The 25,127-nt window shown below is 39.6% G+C and overlaps 12 protein-coding genes across 12 annotated transcripts; 3 read left to right on the top strand and 9 right to left on the bottom strand.

Annotated features, from left to right (window-relative positions):
• Window positions 1-2,051: 2,051 nt before the first annotated feature.
• On the bottom strand, window positions 2,052-2,714 carry BBOV_III005335 (putative integral membrane protein). The gene has a single exon (XM_051767149.1). It carries the CDS (start codon window positions 2,653-2,655, stop codon window positions 2,065-2,067), a length of 591 nt encoding a protein of 196 aa, XP_051623752.1. The 5' UTR covers window positions 2,656-2,714; the 3' UTR covers window positions 2,052-2,064.
• A 104-nt stretch (window positions 2,715-2,818) lies between these two features.
• Window positions 2,819-3,669, bottom strand: BBOV_III005330 (putative integral membrane protein). The gene is made up of 2 exons (XM_001611614.2): window positions 3,248-3,669; window positions 2,819-3,212 (listed from the first exon to the last, which is right to left on the bottom strand). Exons 1-2 carry the CDS (start codon window positions 3,578-3,580, stop codon window positions 2,895-2,897), a joined length of 651 nt encoding a protein of 216 aa, XP_001611664.1. The 5' UTR covers window positions 3,581-3,669; the 3' UTR covers window positions 2,819-2,894.
• A 545-nt stretch (window positions 3,670-4,214) lies between these two features.
• On the bottom strand, window positions 4,215-4,773 carry BBOV_III005320 (clathrin adaptor complex small chain family protein). Its single transcript, XM_001611613.2, has 2 exons — window positions 4,693-4,773; window positions 4,215-4,657 (listed from the first exon to the last, which is right to left on the bottom strand). The coding sequence occupies exons 1-2, from the start codon at window positions 4,746-4,748 to the stop codon at window positions 4,285-4,287; spliced, it is 429 nt and encodes a 142-aa protein (XP_001611663.1). The 5' UTR covers window positions 4,749-4,773; the 3' UTR covers window positions 4,215-4,284.
• A 186-nt stretch (window positions 4,774-4,959) lies between these two features.
• Window positions 4,960-10,516, bottom strand: BBOV_III005310 (uncharacterized protein). The gene has a single exon (XM_001611612.2). The coding sequence runs from the start codon at window positions 10,464-10,466 to the stop codon at window positions 4,980-4,982; it is 5,487 nt and encodes a 1,828-aa protein (XP_001611662.1). The 5' UTR covers window positions 10,467-10,516; the 3' UTR covers window positions 4,960-4,979.
• Window positions 10,517-11,159: 643 nt separating this feature from the next.
• BBOV_III005300 (uncharacterized protein) lies at window positions 11,160-13,072 on the bottom strand. The gene has a single exon (XM_001611611.2). It carries the CDS (start codon window positions 13,030-13,032, stop codon window positions 11,200-11,202), a length of 1,833 nt encoding a protein of 610 aa, XP_001611661.1. The 5' UTR covers window positions 13,033-13,072; the 3' UTR covers window positions 11,160-11,199.
• A 334-nt stretch (window positions 13,073-13,406) lies between these two features.
• BBOV_III005290 (Nucleoside diphosphate kinase family protein) lies at window positions 13,407-13,932 on the top strand. The gene has a single exon (XM_001611610.2). The coding sequence runs from the start codon at window positions 13,451-13,453 to the stop codon at window positions 13,895-13,897; it is 447 nt and encodes a 148-aa protein (XP_001611660.1). The 5' UTR covers window positions 13,407-13,450; the 3' UTR covers window positions 13,898-13,932.
• A 44-nt stretch (window positions 13,933-13,976) lies between these two features.
• On the bottom strand, window positions 13,977-16,081 carry BBOV_III005280 (SRP54-type protein GTPase domain family protein). Its single transcript, XM_001611609.2, has 3 exons — window positions 15,884-16,081; window positions 15,489-15,584; window positions 13,977-15,453 (listed from the first exon to the last, which is right to left on the bottom strand). The coding sequence occupies exons 1-3, from the start codon at window positions 16,019-16,021 to the stop codon at window positions 13,987-13,989; spliced, it is 1,701 nt and encodes a 566-aa protein (XP_001611659.1). The 5' UTR covers window positions 16,022-16,081; the 3' UTR covers window positions 13,977-13,986.
• A 1,091-nt stretch (window positions 16,082-17,172) lies between these two features.
• Window positions 17,173-19,657, top strand: BBOV_III005270 (uncharacterized protein). The gene has a single exon (XM_001611608.2). The coding sequence runs from the start codon at window positions 17,823-17,825 to the stop codon at window positions 19,635-19,637; it is 1,815 nt and encodes a 604-aa protein (XP_001611658.1). The 5' UTR covers window positions 17,173-17,822; the 3' UTR covers window positions 19,638-19,657.
• Window positions 19,647-20,348, bottom strand: BBOV_III005260 (putative integral membrane protein). Its single transcript, XM_001611607.2, has 2 exons — window positions 20,190-20,348; window positions 19,647-20,060 (listed from the first exon to the last, which is right to left on the bottom strand). The coding sequence occupies exon 2, from the start codon at window positions 20,057-20,059 to the stop codon at window positions 19,667-19,669; it is 393 nt and encodes a 130-aa protein (XP_001611657.1). The 5' UTR covers window position 20,060; window positions 20,190-20,348; the 3' UTR covers window positions 19,647-19,666.
• Window positions 20,349-20,414: 66 nt separating this feature from the next.
• Window positions 20,415-21,449, top strand: BBOV_III005250 (uncharacterized protein). Its single transcript, XM_001611606.2, has 3 exons — window positions 20,415-20,533; window positions 20,568-20,813; window positions 20,849-21,449. The coding sequence occupies exons 1-3, from the start codon at window positions 20,500-20,502 to the stop codon at window positions 21,382-21,384; spliced, it is 816 nt and encodes a 271-aa protein (XP_001611656.1). The 5' UTR covers window positions 20,415-20,499; the 3' UTR covers window positions 21,385-21,449.
• BBOV_III005240 (translation initiation factor SUI1 family protein) lies at window positions 20,685-22,126 on the bottom strand. Its single transcript, XM_001611605.2, has 3 exons — window positions 21,741-22,126; window positions 21,602-21,705; window positions 20,685-21,566 (listed from the first exon to the last, which is right to left on the bottom strand). The coding sequence occupies exons 1-3, from the start codon at window positions 22,081-22,083 to the stop codon at window positions 21,471-21,473; spliced, it is 543 nt and encodes a 180-aa protein (XP_001611655.1). The 5' UTR covers window positions 22,084-22,126; the 3' UTR covers window positions 20,685-21,470.
• Window positions 22,127-22,203: 77 nt separating this feature from the next.
• On the bottom strand, window positions 22,204-24,682 carry BBOV_III005230 (ATP-dependent metalloprotease FtsH/HflB family protein). Its single transcript, XM_001611604.2, has 2 exons — window positions 24,000-24,682; window positions 22,204-23,964 (listed from the first exon to the last, which is right to left on the bottom strand). The coding sequence occupies exons 1-2, from the start codon at window positions 24,660-24,662 to the stop codon at window positions 22,234-22,236; spliced, it is 2,394 nt and encodes a 797-aa protein (XP_001611654.1). The 5' UTR covers window positions 24,663-24,682; the 3' UTR covers window positions 22,204-22,233.
• Between the last annotated feature and the right edge of the window lie 445 nt (window positions 24,683-25,127).

Here is a 25,127-nt window from a genome sequence, read left to right as displayed (position 1 = left end):
TGTGATGTCTGAATTCTGAATCTCTGAATCAATTAGATTAATAATCGCAAGGATGGGTCTGTAAACATTTCATACGATGCATTAAAAGTAAAAACATCAGCGTTGCATTTTAAATAAAATAATTTGTAGCAAACATCGTGGTATGTATATATATTCGCAACCATAGAACGTTAATTAAAGAGCTATCATATTTGAGCTTATACTTCTTTCTATAGAGAATAATACAACTTTAAAAATTCTAAAAAAATATTTTGTTTGCTGACGTATCAATACATTGTCTGATGATCTTCAGAGTTGAAATAATAATGTGATACGGTGCAGAGATCATCATCTACGCATATTTAAATAATGCATCTACCCAAATGTTAACTATATTGACACAGATATCATCAACCTTCTATGTCATACAAATATGGGGTTTCAAGAAGTTCCCAACGGTACAAGCACCACATTACATAAAAACACGAAATCATCAACCCCATTGTGTTTTCATCGAGTTACCCCACCATGCTTGACAAACTTTCCAATGATAAACCTTTTCTGTATAGATGAATCTTATCACCACATGACCAAATGATCAATCGTGCTATGTGCTATAAGATAAAATAACTTAAATAACACAACTGGTCAATCCGCAGCTATATTATTTGAAAGTTCACTGCACTATAGAAATTACTTATTTGAAGCATATCTCATCAAAATGTATATAAAATGCTTTTATGTTTATTTCAGCATACAAAATCCATCTGTATTATTCGAAACACTCTAGATGATTTTTTTCTATCACAGGTTGTAAAATATGATAAAGAAAGTAATGAAATTGGAATGGAACTCTCTCGCTTTTATCAATGCATGTAAATGGTAAAGCAATGACCTTCGTAGAATATTATACTTACAGAAACAATATCCCAGTATGACATTTTTATACCGATAGTAAGTTGGGCACCATATTATGTAATCACCCTAACAAGATGTTGTGTCATCTAAACTCATTCCAACATTGGTAATTGGTAGTGGAGCGTCTCTATATGAATTCTAAACTTGTCTTGTTCTCCCTATACAGAAATCTTTGAAAGTGGAATTCCATAGACCATTATACCCACTACTGATTTTTTGCGTCCGATCGTGGCAAATAAAATGTTTGGTTAAATTCATTTTTAAATGAAAAGGTACGATTATAATTGAACAGATGGTTCTCTAATATATAATCGTCAGCACTAACATGTGATATATCCTGCATTCTAAAGATATATATGGTATGTTCGGGTGTCTCAATTATGATTTTGAGCACCATAATGGTCATTATTTAAGTAGTGGAACTCATGATATATATCGGTATATACATAATCTAACTATTGAAATAAGGGGGCTAAACACGCCACAACAAGTATAAATATAAAGGCATAGATAATAGTCCCAATGGTTTATATTTAAAATAACAAATAAGTTTCAATTTATGTGAAACAGCATTCGAGATATAGTCCAGTTGAATATGCAGCAGCTATGGAAATTAAAAGGTAGAGCCATGTAACTGTAGGGTTTTTGCAAATCATCAAAGAACAAAATGAATATGTCGATAGTACATTATCCAAATTATATATGATTAAAAGCTGTATACGGCTCTACTTTTCAGAAGGACAAGAACCTAATAAAATTACAAAATAGGATGTATATGTTGGAAAATACCCACTACATTCCTAGACCATCAGGTGTTTTAAATACATTTAATCGTATATATTATAGTGTTGTCAACAGAGAGTATGCTGTTTTATCATAACCTATATGACATTGACATTTATACAATAATAGACATAAAAGGATTCTGATGTTAACCATACACCATAAGAATAATTCATTGTCAAATACCGATAGGTTAGATATAGTTGAACGTAACATCTATGATTGCCTATGAATTGATCCATACATCGTTCAAGTAAAACAATATAACAAAGAATTTCCATTATAACCTATTATATATGATAACATCATTAACAAACTCAATTGCAGTTAATTGCATAGTTGTTAATTAAAAATTCATCTGTCAATATCAATGTTCATATCATATCATATCATATCACATGTATTGTGCTCCTTTGCGCCTGCCGCTTCCATTTCAAGTTCCAAGGCGGTTTTCTTTTCGCATCCAGTTCCCCCAGCACTCCTAATGCGTTCTAATACTAAATGATACCATAATACCGCTGCAGAAAGATATATTTTAAAATTTATCGATATCAATGTACTAAGCAATCCACTGCGGAGTGCAGTATTCAAAACTTTATCATATATATCTTGATCACGTGCTCCTCTATGGTTGAGAAACCAAGACGACATTTTACCACCCATGATGCCGACAACATATGATGGCTGCAACAGTTTAATTAGGTGTAGGGGAAAGCTAAGATATAGCCAGAACGTCCCAGGTATGAATGGCATAAGCGCCAAAATAGTACAAACAAGATGTATGATCCAGTGTTCGGTGAATCCACTACCCATCAATTTCGTCTCAAAAACCCAGTTTTGCCATATTAGTACAGCGATCCATATAATTTCGGCGCCATGTAATATCATAAGAGTTTGGATCACATTGAGGCGATTCCATAGACTACCCTTAACCGTGTCGCGATGAATATTTATCAAACGCTCCCTAAACGACATTTTTACTAGTAAATAGGTTAAATCAATATAAATTTTATCTGGCGCAATATGGTACTGCCGCAACCATGAAAATTCTCCATAACTTTTCCATGCAATCAAATTGTTAATACAATCTTCGCGTTTAATGTGGAATCATCAATGTGTTTATTCCATTACTACATTAATGTTCTTATTTATGTGAATATACAAAGGTTATGTTGTGAGTTTAACATTTCAGTCATCCAACCCATGAGACAGTGTCAATTATCTTCGGGTGTTGAAAGTGTGTTCACCCATTCCTTTCTATTTTGTAACTCCATTAACTGCTTATCTAAGGCACTCTTCTCCAGTTCTAACGCTGTTTTCCCTTCCCACCCACTTCCACCATTAATGCGAATGGCGGCCAAAATCAACGAGTAGTATAGTAATGGAAAAGTAATGATTAATCTTATAATAGAAACACTAATGAAAGATACGAAATATATCGTACTACGTTCATAATACATCAATCTGAACAGTACGTCAGTTTCCTTTATGTATTCCATGTAGAAAAAAATTACCATTGACAATATGGTAACCTGCATATTATTTAAAAATAGAATACAAAACTTACGTGTAACATTGTATACATTACACATGAACCAATCAATATATACACCATGGCAGTGCTTTTGAATAGCACGGTAAACAAAAACAACGTAGACAGCAAACTCGAAATCTTGGCAACCAATGGCATGCTCATACCAAATATTTCATACAATACAGATCCTTCGAGTGCCCAAATTATACCGTATAATACGGAGGCCAGTATAGCAATAGTCAGACATGTTGCAGCTATGGACAACCCGAAGGGACCTTTGCCAATTAAGTTTCGATCTCTAAGCAAATATGATTGCTTGGAAGTCCTAAATGGAGGGGAACTCATTATGCCATTATCAGCTACCATTTTCAATTTAATTCAACCAGATTACGCTGAACATCATTGGAACAAAGCACAACAGGCTGCTGACATGGGTAAGAGGAATTTTCTCAGGAGATACGTAAAACCTGCGAAAATGATCTATTTAAGTGGAAATGATATACGCCAACAACTAAAAATAGTCATATTTAGACGATGTAAACAGATGATCCCGTTATTATATTTAAGCAATGAAAATAATTGAAACACGTATTGCGATCAGATGTTACAAACTGTACTACACACAATAATGTGTTTGGGATGCTATATTACGTTTTGTGTATGATCACAAGATGTGAAATATCTGTAACATTCATGTTGGAAAGCAGTTGGAATGGCTCACTGCGACCTTTGTGCCCATTTAATAAAATAATCTGAATATACTATAACATATTCTTCTCATTGACGACTGTTATACATTCATTTGGTGAATAATCTTACGAATCACTGATGAGTTTTTTGAGTAATCGATATGGGAAGACTGTGGTGTATTTCTAACAATGAATATGTAAATGATCATCCGTTGCAATATTATTAAAACCCACTTCTATGGTACATTGAATATGCACAATTGCAATATGTTGCGTAAAAATCAAATGAAAAATTTATAGGATACTTTGTCTTCGTTGGAAACATTAGGCTACTTTATATTGATTATTACCGCTGAATTATATTTCAATTGGGCTATAAAATCAATTTAATCTATATGTTGAACGTAATCGTTCAAGTACATCTTCCTTCGAAGTCTCTAACAGTTCACCTGCTAGAATCAGTTCATTTAGAAGTCCATGTAGAGTGTTGAAATTACAGATCACATCTAGTTCACGAATATTACCGTAAAATGCGTCAAGAATCTCGACAATAAGATGTATCAATTCATGATGGGCTAATGTGTTATCATCACGGTCCACATAAACGCTGATCACAAGACCAACATACATACGATAAACAACTTTTCTACCTTCTAGATCAAAGAAATTTACCCAGCGTCCATCGCGTTGAGCAATTTCGTTGAATATTTTATCGGCAATTCGTTGTTTTTCGGATTGTGTAAATCCGCAATACCTGCAGTTGTTATACATAATTTGGGTTAGACCTACCATTTAGCCAGACGTGTTTCACACTTTATATTTTGCAAAAACACACCGTATATCATTGTATGAAGATATAACTGCTATTGCCGGTCCACCCACTTTAGGGGTACGCGATGCAGAAGGCAGCGTCCGTAACACGGTGGACAGACAAACAATTACTGGGAACCAAAATCTACACACATTTACTTATTTTTACTTGGTGTTATTGCAAATGATATATTTAAATTCTGCTATTGATTATATTACGGTAAAAAGGGTTCTACGTCTGTTGAGACAAGTCTGCACCAGGCAGCTCAACGCACATCAACGCCCACCGATATAAGCAGCTCCTTTATAAGAACATGCCTAGATAAAGCATTAAGGAATGTGGCTCTGGCGGAATATTCTTTAAGGATCCCTGGATTCACCAATACGGATCTTAGATTTAGCCCATTAGTCACAAGGTCGTTATCGAAGTCCAACCACGTTTGCGATGTTATGACACCATTCAGTTGTGCAACTGCCTTCTCTATATTTTCTTGGGAGAATGTGCATTCTTCCTCTTCATCGGGTGCCCCCGTTTTCTCCGATTCATATGCATCCACATGTTTGGATGGCGCACGTGTACTTACGCTACGCAAATATCGTGTTCCCTCATTTGGATGGGGACGGTCTATTTTCTTGGTTTTGATTGGGTCATATTGCTTGAGTTCATCAGCAAATAATAGTTTCGATGTAGCCAAAAACCTGATAGTCTTCCACATCTGAACGGATTCAGGGCTGCCATTATACATGAAACACTTTGAAAGCCATTGAACATCCATACTGTTATCGGTGGACAACGGGCTAGGTACATGTTGTAAAACCATACATGTATTCGTTTCATAATCATCACATTTCATCATCCGTAAAACACGTTGGAGTATGGACCGCGTTGAGTTACGGTTACACCAACTAGTTGACCATGTATCACCAATCGCTTGACGAAATAATCGACTATATGACGGTGCCTTCAAAAATAAATAACCAGGAAGGGATTTGGGCGGCGTTCGTTCAGCTGCATCTCGTGCTATTGCCCGAGACAAAGCGTCAAATGCATTTAGCAAAAGTAAAACGTTTGCGATTTGTGAAGACAATGCCACACGGTCCATGGCTCCTATATACTCATGCTCTAGTGCAGTAGCAGCGTTATCACGAAATACTTTTAGTGCATCCATGATTCCCTGGAATACATTCATACTGTCAATTGCAACCTTAGGAGTACTCAGCGCCAAAACTTTACGTTGATTACGGGTTTTAGATGAACCAACTATATCTGAGTATATATCATCGTGAGGCAATGATTGTGCTCCATCTGTGGGATTAACCCTATTTTCGTTAGTTATCATATCGACTTCCTGAGCATGAGACGTCCCATGGATTAGAGCACATACGAATACATCCTGTGATGCCCCCGTTTGATGTATGGATGCACAAATATCGTGTATCAACTGCATAATGAGTAATTGCAGAGTGGCATCCGAGGGGAGTGATCCAGGTGACATATCATCAATATTATGTTGCTGTAAAGCCTCGCACAATTGACGTACTATTCCATACAGCGCTAATGTAGCCGAAGGGGTAACCTTGATGATTTCCGAATCAATTTGCTTATTTATAATTTTGACAATGAGTTCCATGGGACCGGACAACACAGTATATAGTATATTCAATCCAGTGAATGGCATCTCAAATGCGTATTTAAGCGCCATGACTCCTGTTAAAATCGTTTCCCACGATACATTCAAAGTACCATCTATCCGGCTACAATCATCATAGTCGACAGGGTTCATCTTTTGATTATGTGATCCATCATCAGGATTTTCAGTGTCTTTCGCCCTACAACCATTTAGAGCATTACAAATCCAGTACACAGCTCCATTGATATGCTTTATGTAATTATTGAATTCTGGATGACGAGTGACTACAGAATTGTGATTTTCCCACAGGTTGTTATGGCAAATGAAAATGTGGACGTAGCCCTCAAAAAGTGCCTTATAACAGCCTTCGGCCAATGACTTGAAATTCTTCGCATAGTGACTGAATAAATTTAGGATCCAATAGTTGACGCGCACTAGTATCGACGGCTCTATGTTCTCGTTGGAGACAACTGCTTTGGCCAAAAGTGAAGCAAAGGTCAAAAGACGATACGCTGTAGCTGATATATTCCCTGATCTGTTGGCGTCAGTGCCTCCTTTTATACAATCTTCTAAGCAGTTTTTAGTAAGAGTATTTACTAGTTCCATAATTGGGACATTACCTATGATTAGAAAGTTAATAATCTCACTTGCCAAGACCACAGTGCAGGGATTGGTTGCATAGCACCTTGATACAACTGTACACATAAAATCCGCAAATATTGGCAGATTTAAGCTTTCGATCCGGCGTATCAAGCCCCAAAATGCGGCGTTAGGAACATCGTCCAACGTCACTTCATTGCCGGATAAGCTGACGTTATATAGTTGGCCTTCAAAATGAACACGAACTGTCCTATGGTCAAGACCCAGGTGACCCGTGGAATCTGCCTGTGGATGTATTTCAACTGCTGCGTTGGGATTTATCACCGGGCCGCATGCCACAATAAGTAGCGCTGCTCCGTCAGCCATAAATGGTATAGATGTGTAGCTACCCATCAATTTATTCATGAGATACCCTTGTGACTTTTGAAATCTTCGATACCAATACGACATCAACTTTGTCAACCATATCAGACATTTGCGAGATGCTCTTCCCAACTGACCTTCAATAGACCAGCGCTTTGTGATCATAACGTTGCATACGGATACAAGTACTAGGTCAAGCACATCATCATTAATATACCGTAACGGGGCGCTAGTTACAGGCCTCTGTTCATTTGTATCTTCATGGCAGTATGGATCACCCGATATATGATGCAACACAGCATACATAATTTGCGCCATATTTGTGACCATTGGGATTGCATCTGCACTGGAAAAGAACCACTCATACCCCAGCGATGCGTTAAAGACACCAATATCCGCATTGATAAGGGTATCTACAGTGGGACATATGGATGCAGCCGTATGTACCCATAGCCTTAGGAATGTTTTGGTATTTTCCCTAGTTTGGAACATTTCAGTGAATACTGAACTGTATTCTTCCATTGTACTCGCAAATCTTAATAATGTTATGCCATAGGTTACATATTCGGGCAACCGATCCGGTGGCGCAACGTAGAGCTCGCAGGTGCGATAATGGTTCATTTTATCTTCAGATACACCAAGCTCAGAGCCTTTGATTACACAATTTTCATTTGATGACCAATATACGCCTCCAATTTCTACATGTGCTTCGCTTTGGTTATAGACTGTACCCAATTCCTCCGTTAACATAGATTTGGTCATAGTTTTGCAGAGTAACGGATCCATCAAGAACACACTGTTCGGCATTTTATCTGACACGAGTGACATAGTATTCATGTGTAACGCCTTAGAATAGCTTTGTTTCATCATATCCGGTCGAAGTTCAATACCCGAATCGATTAATAAGTCTGACAGGTATAGTTCAACTGACTCAAAATAACGCTTTTCTTGTGATCCTCGTTTTAATGCAGACGAGTTAAAAAGCCTTTTAAGTGTATCATGTAGATCACAGATAGGCTGCAAATCTAAATCGACTATTGCAGATACTTGCGGTTGAAACGCTTCCAGGAATTCTGACAATGGTGATATTAACTTCTTCCCTAAAACATATAGTAGCATGCCACTTTCGTCTTTTATCACAGTCGTACATATTATATTTATCAATTGCCACAATTCCATATTATCCTTTGGCCCAGTGGAATTAAAACCCGACGATTGGACATGCTTTATGGCTGACGTAACGATATAAAGGATTTCTTGTATAACATTTTCTTCAGCAAGTATTGTGGCCATTACTTTATAACCACAAGAATAGTTCCTACAAACCCGATAGATAACACTTACTATTTGTGGACACGAAGTATTACCAAATAACTTTGCTATCATCTTGAGCATGATTGTGTGTATGATCATACGCTCACATTGCTTTTTGCAGTAAGTAATTCTGGAATTTGCATACTTGTCATTTTTGACGACATTGTTAATGACCATACCTCCAGCAAAGTTGCATACGCCTTCCATATGAAAAAGGCACTCTTCGAAATCAACCAGATTGATGTAATGAGAAACCAACCATAGTGGACGTTCCAACATGACACCAATATGAAGAGGAGATACAGGGAAACCTTCCAAATGAGACAACAGAGCAGCCATTACTCCAGTGACTACAAAGGGTAGCCTTGTTTCCATTACGTAAGACACGGTATACTGCTTGATTTTAGACATGTCCGTTAAGCCCGAATGACCCATATTGCCAACTTGATGGAGTTTTACCATATCTATAGCTTCATTGATGGCTTGGACCAAGGTTTCAAGATGTCCATATTGCGATTCATCTGTTTTTTTAAGCTTAGGTTCAAGTTTGTCGTACATCTGTTCAACTCGTGATAGGACCAAGAACAGTTCAACACGTTTTCCTATATCCTCAAGGTACTGTTTCATGTTTCCCAGCGAGAACATTCGCAATTTCGCTATGCCCATTATTAGCATATCACATAAGCTTTCCCCTTTCCCTGTTAGATCATTACGTATGAAGTTCCTCATACATTTGCCATGGGCTAGGATTTCGGTCAATAGATTCAGCATGACCTCTCTCTGTATCCAACGTTTTGATTCAGTATCTATGAGTTTTTCAATTAAGACATTTCCGAAGCCCATATCGAACATCAGTCGATATGCAACATCACAATCTCTTATCATAGTGCGTAGGACGATATAGTAAACATTTTCATAGTCGAAAGACATATTTTCAATACATTTTTTAACTACTGGTATTATACATTCTTCTAATGGTATTTTGTCAGAGAAAATGAATTTCGTATATCTATAACAGTCCATTAGGCAATTCTCCAGATCATCATAGTCGTTAACATCGCCTTCCACTTCAACGAATGAATTCAAACGTCCAACCAAATGTTTTATTTTACTCTCTTCATGGTTTTTAGAGGCGCAGACTTCTCGAACTTCGAAGAGTGTCTTTAATTGGGCATCAACAGTATATTGCCTTAACTGATAAAGTAAATCGTCAGGATGCCCATTAGTAGATTCTGGTATTTCCATCTTTACTACAGCTTTAGCAGCTGTTACTGCTTCGTTATTATCGATTGTATCAAGGACATTGTTACCGTAATACATTGAATCTCCAGTATCTGGAATATTGGTCCATGATTCAGTTGCATCTTTATGGCGTAAAAGTATGTATGAAGCAGTTTGAAAACTCCCTGCTATCAAGAGTGCATCAACTAGTGTTGTAGTATCTTCTGTATCTTCGTCGATTTCGTAAACAAACGCCAACCACATGCGTTCTGTATTATCCATTAAAGACAAAGGAATATATCTACGCCCACCATCGTCTAGCACCACTCTAGCAAAAACTTTTAGATCAGATTCGCAGAGTGCAACTTTAGTGCGCGACCTAAATCGATGCAACGCCTTTTCATCTACGTTTAAATAGACACAATCACCCGGCGGTAGGAACACGATGGAATTAAATGGTAAAGGGCCATTATCAAATTTGATGATATCGAAATACGTCTGTACGCTACCTTTTTGTATTCGTTTTTGGGCTTCAACCCGCTCATCCGAACGTTGTAATGTGCCAATGCTAAACGCCACTTTATTTCGAAAGTACAATGGCATTTCATGTTCTTCCTTCGCCATTTTGAAATCAACCGAAAGAGAATGGATGATCCTATACCTTTATGTAAAATGATTTCATCTATAGTGGAAACGAGATTTGTTTCCCATCAAATGTCTAGGATTGACTTCATGGAGATAATAATTTTTATAGAATCACATTTCTACGTCGACTGCATTTATATTTAAAACAACGGGCTGTTCAATTCCATAAAAATGCACTGCGTTGTGTATGTTAGCATACAAAATGGTAGACACAATGTGCAGTCATATGGCATTGCTAGCTATAATGAGATCAATAATCACCTGACGACTTAATTTCGTCGAAAGGTATGATAAATCACCGTTTTATAGTAAGAAGATCCAAATAATAAGTAAATTAATAACTGTTGCTTTGTATCCCAGCAGCCAAGATGATTGCCTATTGTACCAAATAGCAATACCTTAGCCTTCCTTGTTGCAGATATTGTTCCGTAATGTCTGAATAAAAAGACTGGTTTAATATACCACGATTGTAGTAACAACACAGAGTGTTATTTACCCATTATGTGTTACATTAATGCCTTAATACACATTGGAGCCACGTCCCTAGCTCTAATTCATAATAAACGAAAATTAGTATCAACAGGTAATGGTTAACGCTTTTGTATGTATGGTGGAAGTTAGTTGTGTACGGGAACACAATCACGCGTTCCATGTGACATAGGCTTTAGCCATGTTATATTACACCATAAAGAAGGCTTATACATATATATCATTATAATTTGTGATCTGATAGTAATTTAACAACAAAATTGCCGAGAGTAGAACCTTCTGCGAGAGCAAACGCTAAATTAGTGTGTAAGCATTTGATATGAACGAAACTCCTGCTTCCTCCAATTCCATAGCTTCTAGCAGTGTTGACTATTATCATGGCCTTTGTTAGCTCTGGCTGATTCTTTTTTGACATACTGGTAGAATCTTCATCTTTTGTATGCGATAGAAATATGTAAGAGTATGGATCACCTTTACCTTCGTAGTATCGTGAGAAATATGGCGAATTTACCATTAAATTATAAAAAACTATCATGATATCAGGATGTAGCAACTCCAAGCGGCTACATATATATGCCAGGTTATCTTTGATGAGTTGTTGTAGAAATTCGGACGTACCACCACCGGGCTTGTAATTTTCGACCATATTATTTATTTGCCTTTGTATTAGAGTTATAGCACCTATACCTTCTATTGATGATACCTGGGCTAGTATATCAGGATCTGTTAACCAGTATATAGTTGGAAATGGGACAAGCCTAGTGATTTTAGTTAACAGAGTTCCATAGTTCTTTGACAGCATCGTTGCTATTTCATCATTAAATTCCATGCTAGATTCTGTATTTTCTTTATCCTCACTACTGTTGTCCACATTGTTAGCATCCGCCGAATTGCATGGAGGAAATTGTGTAGTTACGCCTTGACATTGTGTTAGCTTATTGTATAATATAATTATCAATCTGTGAGCTGCTTGTGGAATTTCAATCGAATGACTTTCAGTGCCAGCAAGGAGAGTCTCCACCACATTGAATATCATATCTGCGATATCCATTAACCCTTTGGATTCGGGGTGATTTGTCTGATCATCGAAATTAGATCCCGTATCATGTAAATAGAGATGTAGTGGAAACGTGTGGGATGTATAGAGATCTCGGTGTTGAGTGAAGCCCATATTATTTTCACAATTGCTGACCCCTCGTATATTTCGTTTTGCTGACCGTCTTGAAGTTTTGTCATGCGTAATACTTTGCTTAACAATAAATGGGCTTATCAATGCAATTACAGGTGGATGTTTCCGTTCTTCAGTACAGTTTTGGCATGACTGTATGTCGTAGTCGAACAAGGCGAGACAACTTACGTTGTTATGCTGGGAATAATCTTTTGCCTCGCTTATAATATCTGCAATTCTATTTTCCAGTACTTTAACAATTAACTGTTCCGATTTCTCTTCAGTTTGCGATTTACCAGGTAATATATACCCTAGATTTTCAGAGTAAAAGCTTGCAGGGTTTTGAGAACTTATTTCTGAAATTCCGCGTTTTTTACATGTGCTAGTTGCCTCTTTTAGTGAGAGGAGATCTGAGTCAGAGATGCCTTTTATTTTACAGAGACATCTGCGTATCAAGCATATCATCCCCTCTGGCTCTCTACCTAAGCAAGTTTTACAGTAGAGGTAATCCTCTTCTGAGCACGTTTCATTTTCACGTTTTACTGTGCACGATAAGTCCTTTGTAATACCTAATTTCGAACGTGCTTTATGTAGTATTTTCCTTATGAATCTGTTCCATTGTACGTTTTTTGCCACGCCTTTGAATTTTTCAGCGCTTTCAGCTATATCACTACTGTTGTATGATTTTGTGATTATATGTGTCCATTTTTCATTGAAGATCGAGAGCATAGACTTTGCAGCTCGAACATTGTAGATGTTTATCTCATCTCTAAGCAGCAGAAAGAAGATGACGGATAGGTCAACATGGGATAAAAGTTCGGTATGCAAAGCTTCTTTTAGATGCTTCACACCATTTTCACCTTCTTTAATGGAGGCAGCATTGTCCATTCTTTCCTTATTTTATTGTGTACCGAGTAACAGTTTAGAATGTTGTAATAGATCCCGGACAGATTGACTAATACTAGAGAATAATGTTAGAAACCGTACACATTGCAAAATAATTCAAGGAAGGTTACTTCAAAAGATGTATTAATACCGATTAATCTACTGTTAATGGCAATGGTGTAGACAGCATACATTGTCCGATTACAAGAGCATCATGGAAGGTTGAGTGTTAGGTGTGTTAAATCGAGAAGATTTTATGCAGCGTAGAAAATATCAGAAAGCCCCAGTTTTCATGGCTATTGTGGTCGTGAGAAGCGCCACATCCTCCGTCAACACATTACATTATTTAACTCTTTCGGTTGCTATTTGGCACATATATCGCTTGATACATACTTGAAAATATTTTAATTGCGTAGTAAAGATGGAACGCACTTACATTATGGTTAAACCTGATGGTGTCCAGCGTGGCCTCATTGGTGAGATCCTCAAGCGTTTTGAGATGAAGGGTTTAAAATTGATTGCTGCCAAGTTTGAACACCCAACTATGGATGTTGTTGCTCAGCACTATTGTGAGCACAAGGACAAGCCTTTTTTCAAAGACCTTTGTGACTTTATATCCCATGGACCTGTCTTCTGTATGATCTGGGAAGGTCCTGAGGCCATCAAGATTGGTCGCAATTTAGTGGGATTAACATCTCCTGTAGAGAGTGCGGCTGGTACTATTAGGGGTGATTTCGGTGTTGTGAAAAATTTCAACATCGTCCATGCCAGTAGTTCTGCTGAGGACGCAGCACGCGAATGTGCGTTATGGTTTACTCCTGAGCAGTTGGTAACTTGGGAGAGGAGCGTTGGTGGTTGGATTTACTGATTGGTTGCGGGAATGTCTGCATTTTCGATAATATCGACATCAGTGTCTAATTTGTCTATGCTTGTTATTTTTACTTTTATTACAGATATTTATTTAGTTAATGCGCGTACGACGTCGTCTATTTCCAATTTTGCCAGGTTGGTGTACGTTTGCCCAGTTCCTACAAACACTACGGGCTGTCCTGTGATGTAGCACATGGAAAGCGCTGCTCCAACCTTGTCGTCTACAGTGTCAAATTTGGTGAGGACGATACCGTCGATTTTCCTTCCACGTAATTCATCGCTTGAGTCTCCCATTTTTTGTATAGCTTGGTTGAACTTGCGCAGTTGGTCTACAGCATCGTTTCCCACCAGCGCCTCACCTACGAATAGGAGTAGGTGTGGGTTATTTACGTGTATAAGTTTCGCCAGTGCGGTCATTAACGGTTCATTATCTTGCATACGTCCTGCTGTATCTATGAGTACGGCATCGTAAGAATTTGCCCTAGCATGTTTCAACCCTTCGCGGCATATTGCCGATGGGTCTTTACCATATCCCCTTTCGAACAGTTCAACTCCAAGTTTGTCTGCGTGTATCTTTAGTTGCTCCACTGCTCCCGACCTGAAAGTATCACACGCGATAAGCATGACTTTAAAGCCGTTACACTTCAGGAGGTATGTGACTTTGGCTAGGCTGGTTGACTTTCCAACTCCATTGACTCCAAGGAAAAGGACGGAGTAAACTTCTCCTCGTGCTTTAGCTTCTGACACGTTGCGAAGTAGGTTGATCGGTTCTTTTGGTGTCAATATGCGCCTTACCGCATCCTCCAAAGCTTCTCTTACAGTTGCAGACACTGACTTTAGGGATGCTGTTTTCTTTCCAACGAGTCCGGCTGAAATCGAGTCGCAAATCATTGTAGATATATCATTAGCTACATTTTTGGTATTTAGGTTTAATTTCAATTCCTTCAGAGGTTCTTCTATAACTTCTGGCGTTAGCACCATGTTTCCTGCATATTTCAGGACCATCTGTGAGAAGGTGTCCAATACGCTTGGTCTACTTGGCGTATTATCTGCTTCTTTAACTTTTGATTCTACCTCATTTTTTTTGCGAAGGAATAATTTAGATAGTGTGTTACGTGCTCCGTCTAAGAGGCTTCCGAAGCCTTTGGGTTTATGATCCTCGGGGGTGATTGTGGAAGTAACATCTGGTTCTGTTATTTTCACCTTTGGTTCCTTATCTGTTGAGTAATCAAGTGCATCGATATCCTTTTTAGATACAACTTCCTTGAATCCCCATTCACGTCTCAATTTTTCATGCTTATTACTACTGTCTTGCTTTTTGACGGTAGTACCTTTTGATTGTGCCTGCTCCTGTGACGATACAGGCTGCGATAATACGGTTTTTGAGCCAATCTTGTATAACATCTCAGCAAATTCAGAATCGTATTCAAATCCCAATTCATCTGTTATCCAGTTGATGTTAGTAATTGACTCATGGTGTTTTTTCACTCGCTTGACAAACCGCTGCGCTGCTGTTTCTAAGAATTCATCCAAACATTGCGAGTTTTGAATTCCCTGTTAAATGATGAGGCTTTTGTTTTACAATCTACCTGGTATATGATGTACATAACAGCATCTATTGAGTGCATGACCCTCCATCTTAGGTTAAGTCCATCTACACTAGCTTGTTGGTTGGCTCCGCGTTCCTAGCAAACGGTTACTCAATTGTAATTAGATTCATTAAAAAATATAATACACTCTTTGTTAAATGAATCATCAAATAAGACACGAGAAGAATGTAATGTCTATTCAAGCGGCTACAGGACATAAAGACATCGCAACGGTTAAATATTAAAAATACAATACTTGGTTACAACCCGCCACACACTTAATGTATTCCATTTTACGACCAAAGAGCAACAACATTATTGGTAATATAAACACATAGTATCATTTGTTTTCAAACGATGACAAAAAAGTCCCTGAGTTACTGTTTATATCTTACCTCCAAAATAACATCTTCAATCAATTTATTTACGGTATTTCGTCCATTTTGCTTGTTCCCTTGCTGAAATCCGTGGTCGAACGTTTGGCTCCAGAGTACTACTCCGCCTCGACTGACTACACATGCAAAGTCAATCATATTTAAAACATTTCAATCCTTGGCATTGCAATTATTATTATCTTGCATGTGAACGGGTCATAAATCCGAGTGATAATAAACGTCTTGGGTTGTTTGGAGACGAGCGACAACTATGTTATATTTGGTATAATCTCGTCTTCTTTATAGGTATTATTGTCTGAATTTTATATTTAATTAACAAATACTTCACATATATTAACGGAGGTTACACTGGGTTGTTATTTGAATCATGTCTGTATACCATTGCGCTTAAGACATACATGATTCTTGTGGGATACCCAATATCTTCAGAGTCTTTTGTTTGTTCACTTTAGTTGCGCCCAATGTGTTTGAAAAGGCATTTACAGTTAGACAAATATCTACAGTTGTCTATCTGCTCTTTATGGTAACATCTGAACCGGTGTGGCCACAGTAGGTATATACCGTCTGTAATTTCTGAAAACGTGCAATGAATGGTGATTCTTATATGTTATGGTATAGATATAAGTTGATTTAATGTGTTGAATGCTACTGTCTCTTTATACTTGGGTATAAAGGCTATTCTTTCGTTGCCATCGCTGCAAGTCTTGGTAGCGAAAAATATGAATATGGCGGAGATACGTTCATCTATATTACATATTTTTTGTTGATTTAATTTTATATTGGTTGGTATATTGGCGCGTTTGCTCTATAGAAGATGCTTATCGATATGTAGGTGTTTCTTCGTAATAACAACTACGGTATTCCACTGAGCCATTGCTATAAGTCCATAATATACACTATCATAGTTATACTAAGCGTATATGGGTTAACTTGTTAGGGTTACAGTGGAATCAAAGCAACATCAAGAAGACTCGTTGCTCGCAGGAACGTTTATATAGCAAGAAGCAAATGCGATGCACAGAATGTACAACTCATTCAATTTCTCTATGCACCTAAAAATAATCGTGTCTGATGTGTAATCATATAGCACAGGGGATGGAGCTTTGTTAAATCTTACACATAGAACCACTATATGGCAAACCAGGCTTGATCATATACACATCTTAGTGAATAACCCACTATATATTGCTTAATAATAAGTAAAGCATGGATATGGACATTCAGGGTTGTTGTATGGTTTGTGGATGGACTGTTCTCAACGATTCACCTTCCGGCCCGACAGGTGTCTTTGCACTTGCAAATTGAATAGCTTCAGGTTGAAAAAAACACAAGGTAGACCAATATAATGCCTGAAAAACCAAGGTCGTATTGGTCTACCTTGGTGCACGAGTGAGTGCACCTCTCGTGTCTTGCCCTTGCCAGGAGACACATTTAGACGAGGATGCAGCACGATGGTTGCACGTCTAACATTTGCATTCATTAATTGTGCAAAGGCACAATAGTCAATATAATTTAGTCCCATCACAAGGACCACGTGCTTTTGCTCGTATAGTTTCTTGTGGATCTCAATTGTTCTTTATTAAGCCAAGGGTGCAAAATAGAGGATTATTATTCGCTTATTGTATAAGGTTATCTTGTGGATATTAGTTATTGTGTCTACTTTTTTTACATAGGAGAAGCATCATTGGATATTTGTATTATATTGGAATTTAATGTCGTTGCATATTACTCTGGATGAACATCTTTAAAAGGGAGTAAGTAGGACGATTTGTGTTGTTTATGCTCCTTTTGTAAACATCTTTGTTTTATCCCTGGAGCTTTTCTCATGTACAGTTGGCTGTCTAAAACCCTTTAATGCAGTAGATTTCTTTTGGTTTTAATATTTACCGTTGTAAAATACCGATACTATTATCACCCTTCTCATTGGTTAATACTTTAAATGCAGTTATTCACCACCATGGAATTCGGCGACTCTTCTCAGCAGATGCAATGTTGTTATGCTTGCCATGGTACTGGTTACCAATCCAGTTCATCCAGTGACGTCTTTTCGGTTGACAGTGGCTTGAGTTGTGAAACTCGTTGCGTGTCCTTTTCTCATGAGGATTTAAACGGCAGCCTCAAGGGCATGGTTGGCTCTGTATACAAGGATGGTTCCAGGTTCAACGTATCTAGCAAGGTGTGTGAATCTCCCAAATTAAACAAATGCAGTACTACATTATCTGAATTGGATTTTCAAACGAATCCATTTTCTCAAAGCTTTTCAATGAATGGTGTTAGCAATGGCACTATTGTTCATGAGAAGCAGCCAGCTCATTTCCGTCACTTCAAGCATTCTTCCATGGGTGGCTTGTCTCAGCAGAGATGCTCTGGTTTGTACAGTTCGGTTTTCCAGCGATTTGCAGTTCCTCGTGCTTATGACTTGGATCATGGATTTTACAGTTATGAGTTCGTGAGCAATGTTAACACTGCAGTTGATGATGACCATTTCGATCTGAATGAGGTTGAATTTGACTTTACCACTTTGACTGATTTGAGTGTTGAGAGTGACACTGAATCTGATCCCACTTCGGTTTCTATTGTTGATATGATTTGTGGCATCCCTGATACTCCCGATGACCACAATGAGGAACTTGCTCGCTCATTAGTCATTCAGGTTCCAATGGACTTGGCTCCTGAGCCTATTGCGGCACCTGTTTACAGGCAGGTTCGTAGCAGGCCTGCTGCTAAGAAGCGCACTTCTGGTAAGAGGGCAAAGAGAACTCGCGCCAATGCTACAAGACCTGTGCCACCTCGCCGTGTTCCCGTAACAACTCAGGAAGTCTTGCCAGTGAACCTTACTGTTTACGATGAAGACCTCGATTCTATTGAGTGGCATCCTGGATTTAACCGTCAATTGGGTGCTAAGGGTAGGAGTGCTTTATTGGATTTAATTAGGCGTGTATATCGTCAGGACCCTGTTCGCTACAGGTCAATCCTTCAGTCTAGGAACCCTCCAACATCTATTAGTACATTACCTTTTTTCAATATCCCCATGCTTTGGGAATTAACACACCAATTTGGTGTTTTTAAGCAGGCTCTTTTGATCCACAAGAATCAGGTTACTTCTGGAGTTAGGGAAAAGTGCAGAACCAGGTCTAGGAGCGAGCAGCAGGATGACACTGCTGTTACTTCTGAGGTTAACAGCTCTGCATCAAGTCGCTCTGTGAAGCCTGTTGCTGAAAAAACTGTTGTTGTACCTCAAGACAAGGCACCGGAGGTTGATAATCAGGCCACCAGTGTTGTGGTACCCGACGTTGAAATGAAGGTTCAGGCACCTGTAGAACGGACTGAGGAGGCTGTAAGTTCAAGAAGGGACCAACATGTCCATGTTGAAGGCGCTGCTAAGGAATCTTCTAAACGTCAAATCACATCATCTGGCAGATCTATCAAGCCTGCTAGACGTTTCAATGACTACCTTGTTGAGGTTGGTCGTAACCCTAAGCGTTTTGCAGGTGGTGTGAACATGCCTATTGTTAACGAGGGACGTCCAGTGGAGTGCCCCGTAGATGATGTATCATCTTTTGTTCCAAGTTCAGCCAGGTTGACCGAGGATGAGTTGATGGTTGATGCTCTTGAGGAGTCGGATTCTCTTGTATGGTCTGTTGAGCATCACACTCCTCGTACACCTCGCGAAAAGGACACTGATGCTTTGCCTGAGCACGGGAATTCGAATTCCTCATCTCGCGACACTCCCAAGCGTTATATATCTGTGTAACATATTTGTAATTTATATTATTAGTTTGTTTAATGGTGTCCGCTGCCTGGTTTTTGCGGGAAGTAGTGGTAGTATGTTTCTATAGCTCCCCAAATGATGATGGGTGCCATCATGATGGATGACCACACCAGTGGTGACATTTCGTCGAATTTGGGATCGATGTACTGTGCTTGGAATGTGCCAGACTCTGGCAGTCCTATACGCATACCCTTGTACGATGGTGGGTAAGCTCTGTCAAACTCTTCCTTTGTGTATGGCAATTTACGTGGTGCTCTCCATACACCTTCAACTGGGTATACCTTTGCCAGGCATTTTGACGATTCGTATTTTGACCCTGTAACTGCATCTGCAGGGGTATTCCTTGCAGTATTGGCAATCGAGCCAAAAGAACGCCTTGCTATTCTTAGTACAGCTGCTTCCATTCTGTAATTGAATTATCCCGGTAGTAATACGGCATAGGTTGCCAGGATATATATAACACGTACACTTATTTTACAACATATATATGATAGTATTAACAGCTGTATACATTCGGCTGAACTGGTCACTTACCTTGCGTATGACTTTGTTCCCAGTTGATATGGTATCCTGGCGATAAAACGTTACACAAGTATAGTGCAGTGTCCAATTATTTATATAAATACTGTTTCACTTGTGGCACTTTTGCCAAGTGACTTAGTTTTCTCCGCTGTTACAATGGCGCGCCGTATAGAGGGTGTATGCTATTAGGCATTGCCCTCCGTCGGTATCGTATACGGCATGATAGACTTTAAAACCAGAATCTGATTAGTATATACATTGGTCTAGTATGATTTCTATCTGTTTCGGTAAAACTGTGTAGCAAGTTCCGCTCGTAGCAACCATGGTGTCTGTTACGGCGTCCAACAGGGCCCGAGGTATGTAAAACATGTGTGTAAGAATGACAATTAGGTTCATCGAAGCGTTCGGGTACCCATCTATCGCTAAGGGAGCGCTTAATGGCGAACGGTACATATACATCGTCTGGTGTATCTCAGGGTGATAATCAAGGCACAGTGCCTTTATTTTCCCCTATAAAAGTGATTGATGACCCTGAGCCGTTTACTAAGCCTGTTAAAAAACCATCGCAGCCTCGGCAACAAAAGGTTCCTGGTGCTCGTAAAGGCAGGCTATCGCAAGTTAAGGCTAGTACTAAATGTAAGTTCCATAATAGTTCCCAATTTAGGCTGCAGCTAAAGATAGTACTGAGCGCTTCTCATTTACTCGTGATCCCAAAGAGGCTACCAGGATTAAGGATTCTTCCGAGTCACTCTTGTCTAGGTTGACATCTGATGCTAGTGATTCCGCTGTTGTGCAAGTACTGGACACTTCATCTATGGAAGCCTCATCTGACTCCCGTGTTGAATTTGGTGATGCCAGTTGCACTCCGCTCTTCAACCATCCTAGTGGAGCTGGTTATGGGATTATGCATATAGGCCCATCATCTCGGTTTGGTCCTATGGTCAATACTCGTGGTGTTATGGTCCTTGTTGTAATTGAGTCCGACGATCGGAAGTTATTTTATGATGGCTTTAACCTTGTGGGCAAGAGTCGATTACACTGTCCCAGGCAGTCTCACATTTTAGTTTTACCTGACGATGTGTTCATGTTAATTAACGAGAGCTCTACTTCCGAGGCCCGGGTGCTTATGGTTTCATGTCGCAAAGATAGCGCGGACTTCCATATTGAACAGCATGTAAAGGGCGCAATTTTATCACCATCTCGTTGAATCTCGTTTTTCAAGTCCAGTCCTATCGCAAACAGCGATCGCTCTAATTTTTGCAACATATCGGCATATGTACAATTCATGAAAGTTCACTTTACTTTTGACGGTAGCCTTATTATCACTTCTTGTGTTATTTCGGGGTACTGTGCCAGTATCAAATCGATGACTTGGTCCTCGACATCGCCCTATGTTTGTATAGAAATTACAGTATATAACTTACCTGGCAATCTATATGGTCCATTTGACCAGGCACTCCCTTTACTACTCCAGCACCGGATGCAAATTGTTTTGCGAACATCTTGGCAGCTACTTCTAGTTTGACACCTGCGTAGATATTACATTAGGTATCCACTACCTACCAAACAAGTGCAAACCAGATATTGTTGTGACTATTTTACGCTTAGATCGCGTACTTCGTTGTATTGTTATTTCCTGCCTTACTTCTGGCTTCTTCTTACGTTGTACGGGTGGCGGAGATACTGATATTTTAAGCAATTGCTCCGCTATATCCTCAGGTGAGCCAAATATTTCGGGATACCTGCGTGCGCTTTCAGTTCTGCACTCTCCAGTCTCCCACTTATCGCCAAAATCACAGAAATCGTACGGCATTCCACAATTTGGACAGTACTCCACTGTTACAACTTCAAGTGCGGGTACTTCCACTGCTGCAGAGCCATCTTTAACTTGGGCGTCTTTGGCCATTTTGCGATGTGTATAAATATTTAGTTGTTGTATATCTTAGTTTGGGGTGGTTGTGTATCTACAGAGCGAGTCTGCTTTTGCCGCACAGGGTAACACATGTGTATGACATAGTCTGTATATACTAATTATACTTAACATTCTGTTAGTATTTTATTTAGACACTTCTGAGTTGGTCTCTTGGGTATTGTCATCGCTTTTCTCGGTGCCCTTAATTTCGTTTATAGCTTCGCCTGTAGTTTCTGGCAATTTGATGGGTTCAACCCTTCCTTCAATTCCGCTTAGTACATATGGGCGCAGCTTCTCTTCAACAGGGAACTCTCGTTCTCCAATGCACGATGCGATATCGTGGTATGTGATGGTCTCTCTTTGGTAGAGTAGCTTAGACAGTTTATGTACAAGTTCAGCTTTTTCTCTGAGCATGCTCTTCACTCGTGCGTATTGGCTTTCTATCATTGTCCTTACTTCGGTATCTATGAGTTGCGCTGTGTTTTCGGAATATGTGCGATAGAATTCCGGTTCATCACCGGATCCGCGCTGGTATGATACCAATCCTAATGCTGGGTTCATTCCCCATTGCGAGACGAAAGCATAGCACATGCGTGTTACTTTGTTCAGGTCGTCTGTAGCACCTGTGGTAATACGTCCTATAAATATATCCTCTGCAGCACGTCCTCCTAGCATTACTGCTACCTTGTCTAGTAATGCCTCTCTGCTGAATAGCATGGCTTCATCTGGCAATTGTTGTGAAAATCCTAGTGCTCCACTGCTCCTGGGTATGATTGATACCTTTAGCACCGGGTCCGCATGTTCTAGCCACCATCCGATTAGGGCATGTCCCACTTCGTGGTACGCCACAGCCAGCTTTTGCGCTGGCGACAGCAGTGCGTTGGACCTACGTAATCCTGCCATAACACGTTCAATTGCTGCGTCAAAATCCGCCAGCGATACTCCGTCGGTGCTCTTGCGCCTAACTGCCTGTATTGCTGCTTCATTTGACACGTTGGCTATTTCCGCTCCCACGAAGCTGGGTGTGAGTGCAGCTAGCCTGCGTGCCACATCATCCATATCAAGGTTCTTGTTCAATTTGATTGGTGATAGGTGTACTTTAAATATTTCAAACCGTTCGTCTAGATCCGGTTTGTTGATAGTAATTGTGCGATCAAATCTTCCCGGCCTCACTAAAGCTGGGTCCAGGATATCCGCTCTGTTGGTGCCGGCCAGTACTATAACTCCGCTACTTGACTTGAAACCGTCCATTTCGACCAGTATCTGGTTGAGTGTATTCTCTCTTTCATCGTTAGCTCCTGCTGAGAAGCCTCCTTTAGCGCGTTTCTTTCCTACGGCGTCAATTTCATCAATGAATACAATTGCTGGTGCGTTTTTCCTTGCTTTTTCAAATAGATCCCGGACCCTCGATGGCCCTACTCCTACGAACACTTCTATGAAATCACTTCCTGATATTGAGTAAAATGGTACGTTCGCTTCACCTGCTACGGCCTTTGCCAGTAGTGTTTTACCTGTACCCGGTGCTCCACAAAGAAGTGCTCCCTTCGGTATCTTTGCGCCATAGTGTTCGTATGCCTTTGGGTTTTTTAAGAAATCAACAAACTCGCTAATCTCCTTTTTAGCTTCGTGCATACCGGCTACATCTTTGAACTTAACATCAACTTTGACGTCCTTGGCATCTACTATGTTCATCTTTCCCATTCTAAAGAAGCGGTCCATTCCACCAGTGCTTCTGACTGTCAATTTACGCAGCCCTAATCCAAGCAGCATCATTACCACCATGAAGGGTATATAATGTTTCAATTCTCCCAGTACATTTACTTCGTTGACGTAGTGTATTCCGATATAGTCCTGCGGGTGTATACCCATGGACGCCTGCATCATTATGTTGAACCCGGTTATGGACATACCTGTATATCATCTAGCTTCTGCTCGAAAGCTTCCAAAGAGCCTATTCTAAAGCTGACTACTCGTGGCATTGTATGGTCAACTCCTGTAACCAGTGAGCATCTACAAAACTCTTTGTTCACTATTTGTATACGTTCTACCAGTCCCTTCATGAGATACTTGCCAATGAACTCTTGTAGTGTTATTTCGTTGCGCAATCCACCGCTATCTAGTACATCCAGTAGTAGCATTGACCCTATGCCTATGATAATCAATGTATATGGTTCCATTAATCTTCCAAATCCTTTACGATCATCATCATTCTTTTGATCCTTTGTTTCATTTGTGTTATCTTTACCTTTTTCACTTGGGTTTTTGTCATCTGATGCTGCTGGAGTCTCTTTGTTATTTGTGTCCTCTGTTGCATCATCTTTCCTTGTGAATTTGCCAAATCCAGTTGGCGGTTTTGCCGCCAGCACTTGGTAACTTGTTACAAATCGTTTAGATTTTGGTTGTATGGCACTTAGATCAAGTACCACTGTGGTACCATATTGTCTGGGAAGGCTTGAGCCCAAGTGATGGTGTTCTGGGAGAACTCTGACGGTACCAATGCCGTTATTACGTAGAAAACGATGGCCAGACGCACCGAATACACGTCGCAGTGCCTGGCGACTCAATATCGTCATGGTCACGTTGTTATTGTGTATATTATGCGATAGCTCGTGAGCGATGCACGCGTATCTATTACGGCCTTCTCTTCAAGAGGGTCTCCACTTTGTGGATTTGGCGCATCACCCTTTTAAAACTATTACGCTGTGTTGTTAGAGGTTAAAATTTGCTTTAGTGGGTGGAAGGACGGGGAGTGCTGTTTTCGGGCGGGCTGATGTGCATCTTTCATAATGAATTTCATGTGATCACCTCATCTCAAGAAACTACCAATATTAACGATTCATAAATCTCATTTGCAATTTTAGTGATATATTAACTGTTGTAGCTATCCTTTGTTCGTTGGCACAGTGGTACACATCAACGACGGGTTACGCTGTGATATGCTTTAAAATAGCTCCCAGCTAAATTTTCGGGTTCCGTAGTTGTTGATACATGCTTTATATGCCCATGTGTGTGATTCATTGCTACTATGGGTAACTAAT

Source organism: Babesia bovis, chromosome 3, assembly GCF_000165395.2.
Source record: "Babesia bovis T2Bo chromosome 3, whole genome shotgun sequence".
In the NCBI taxonomy this organism is placed as follows: Eukaryota; Apicomplexa; class Aconoidasida; order Piroplasmida; family Babesiidae; genus Babesia; species Babesia bovis.
The sequence above is the reverse complement of the archived record's forward strand: the minus strand, read 5'-3'. Positions and strand labels throughout refer to the sequence as shown.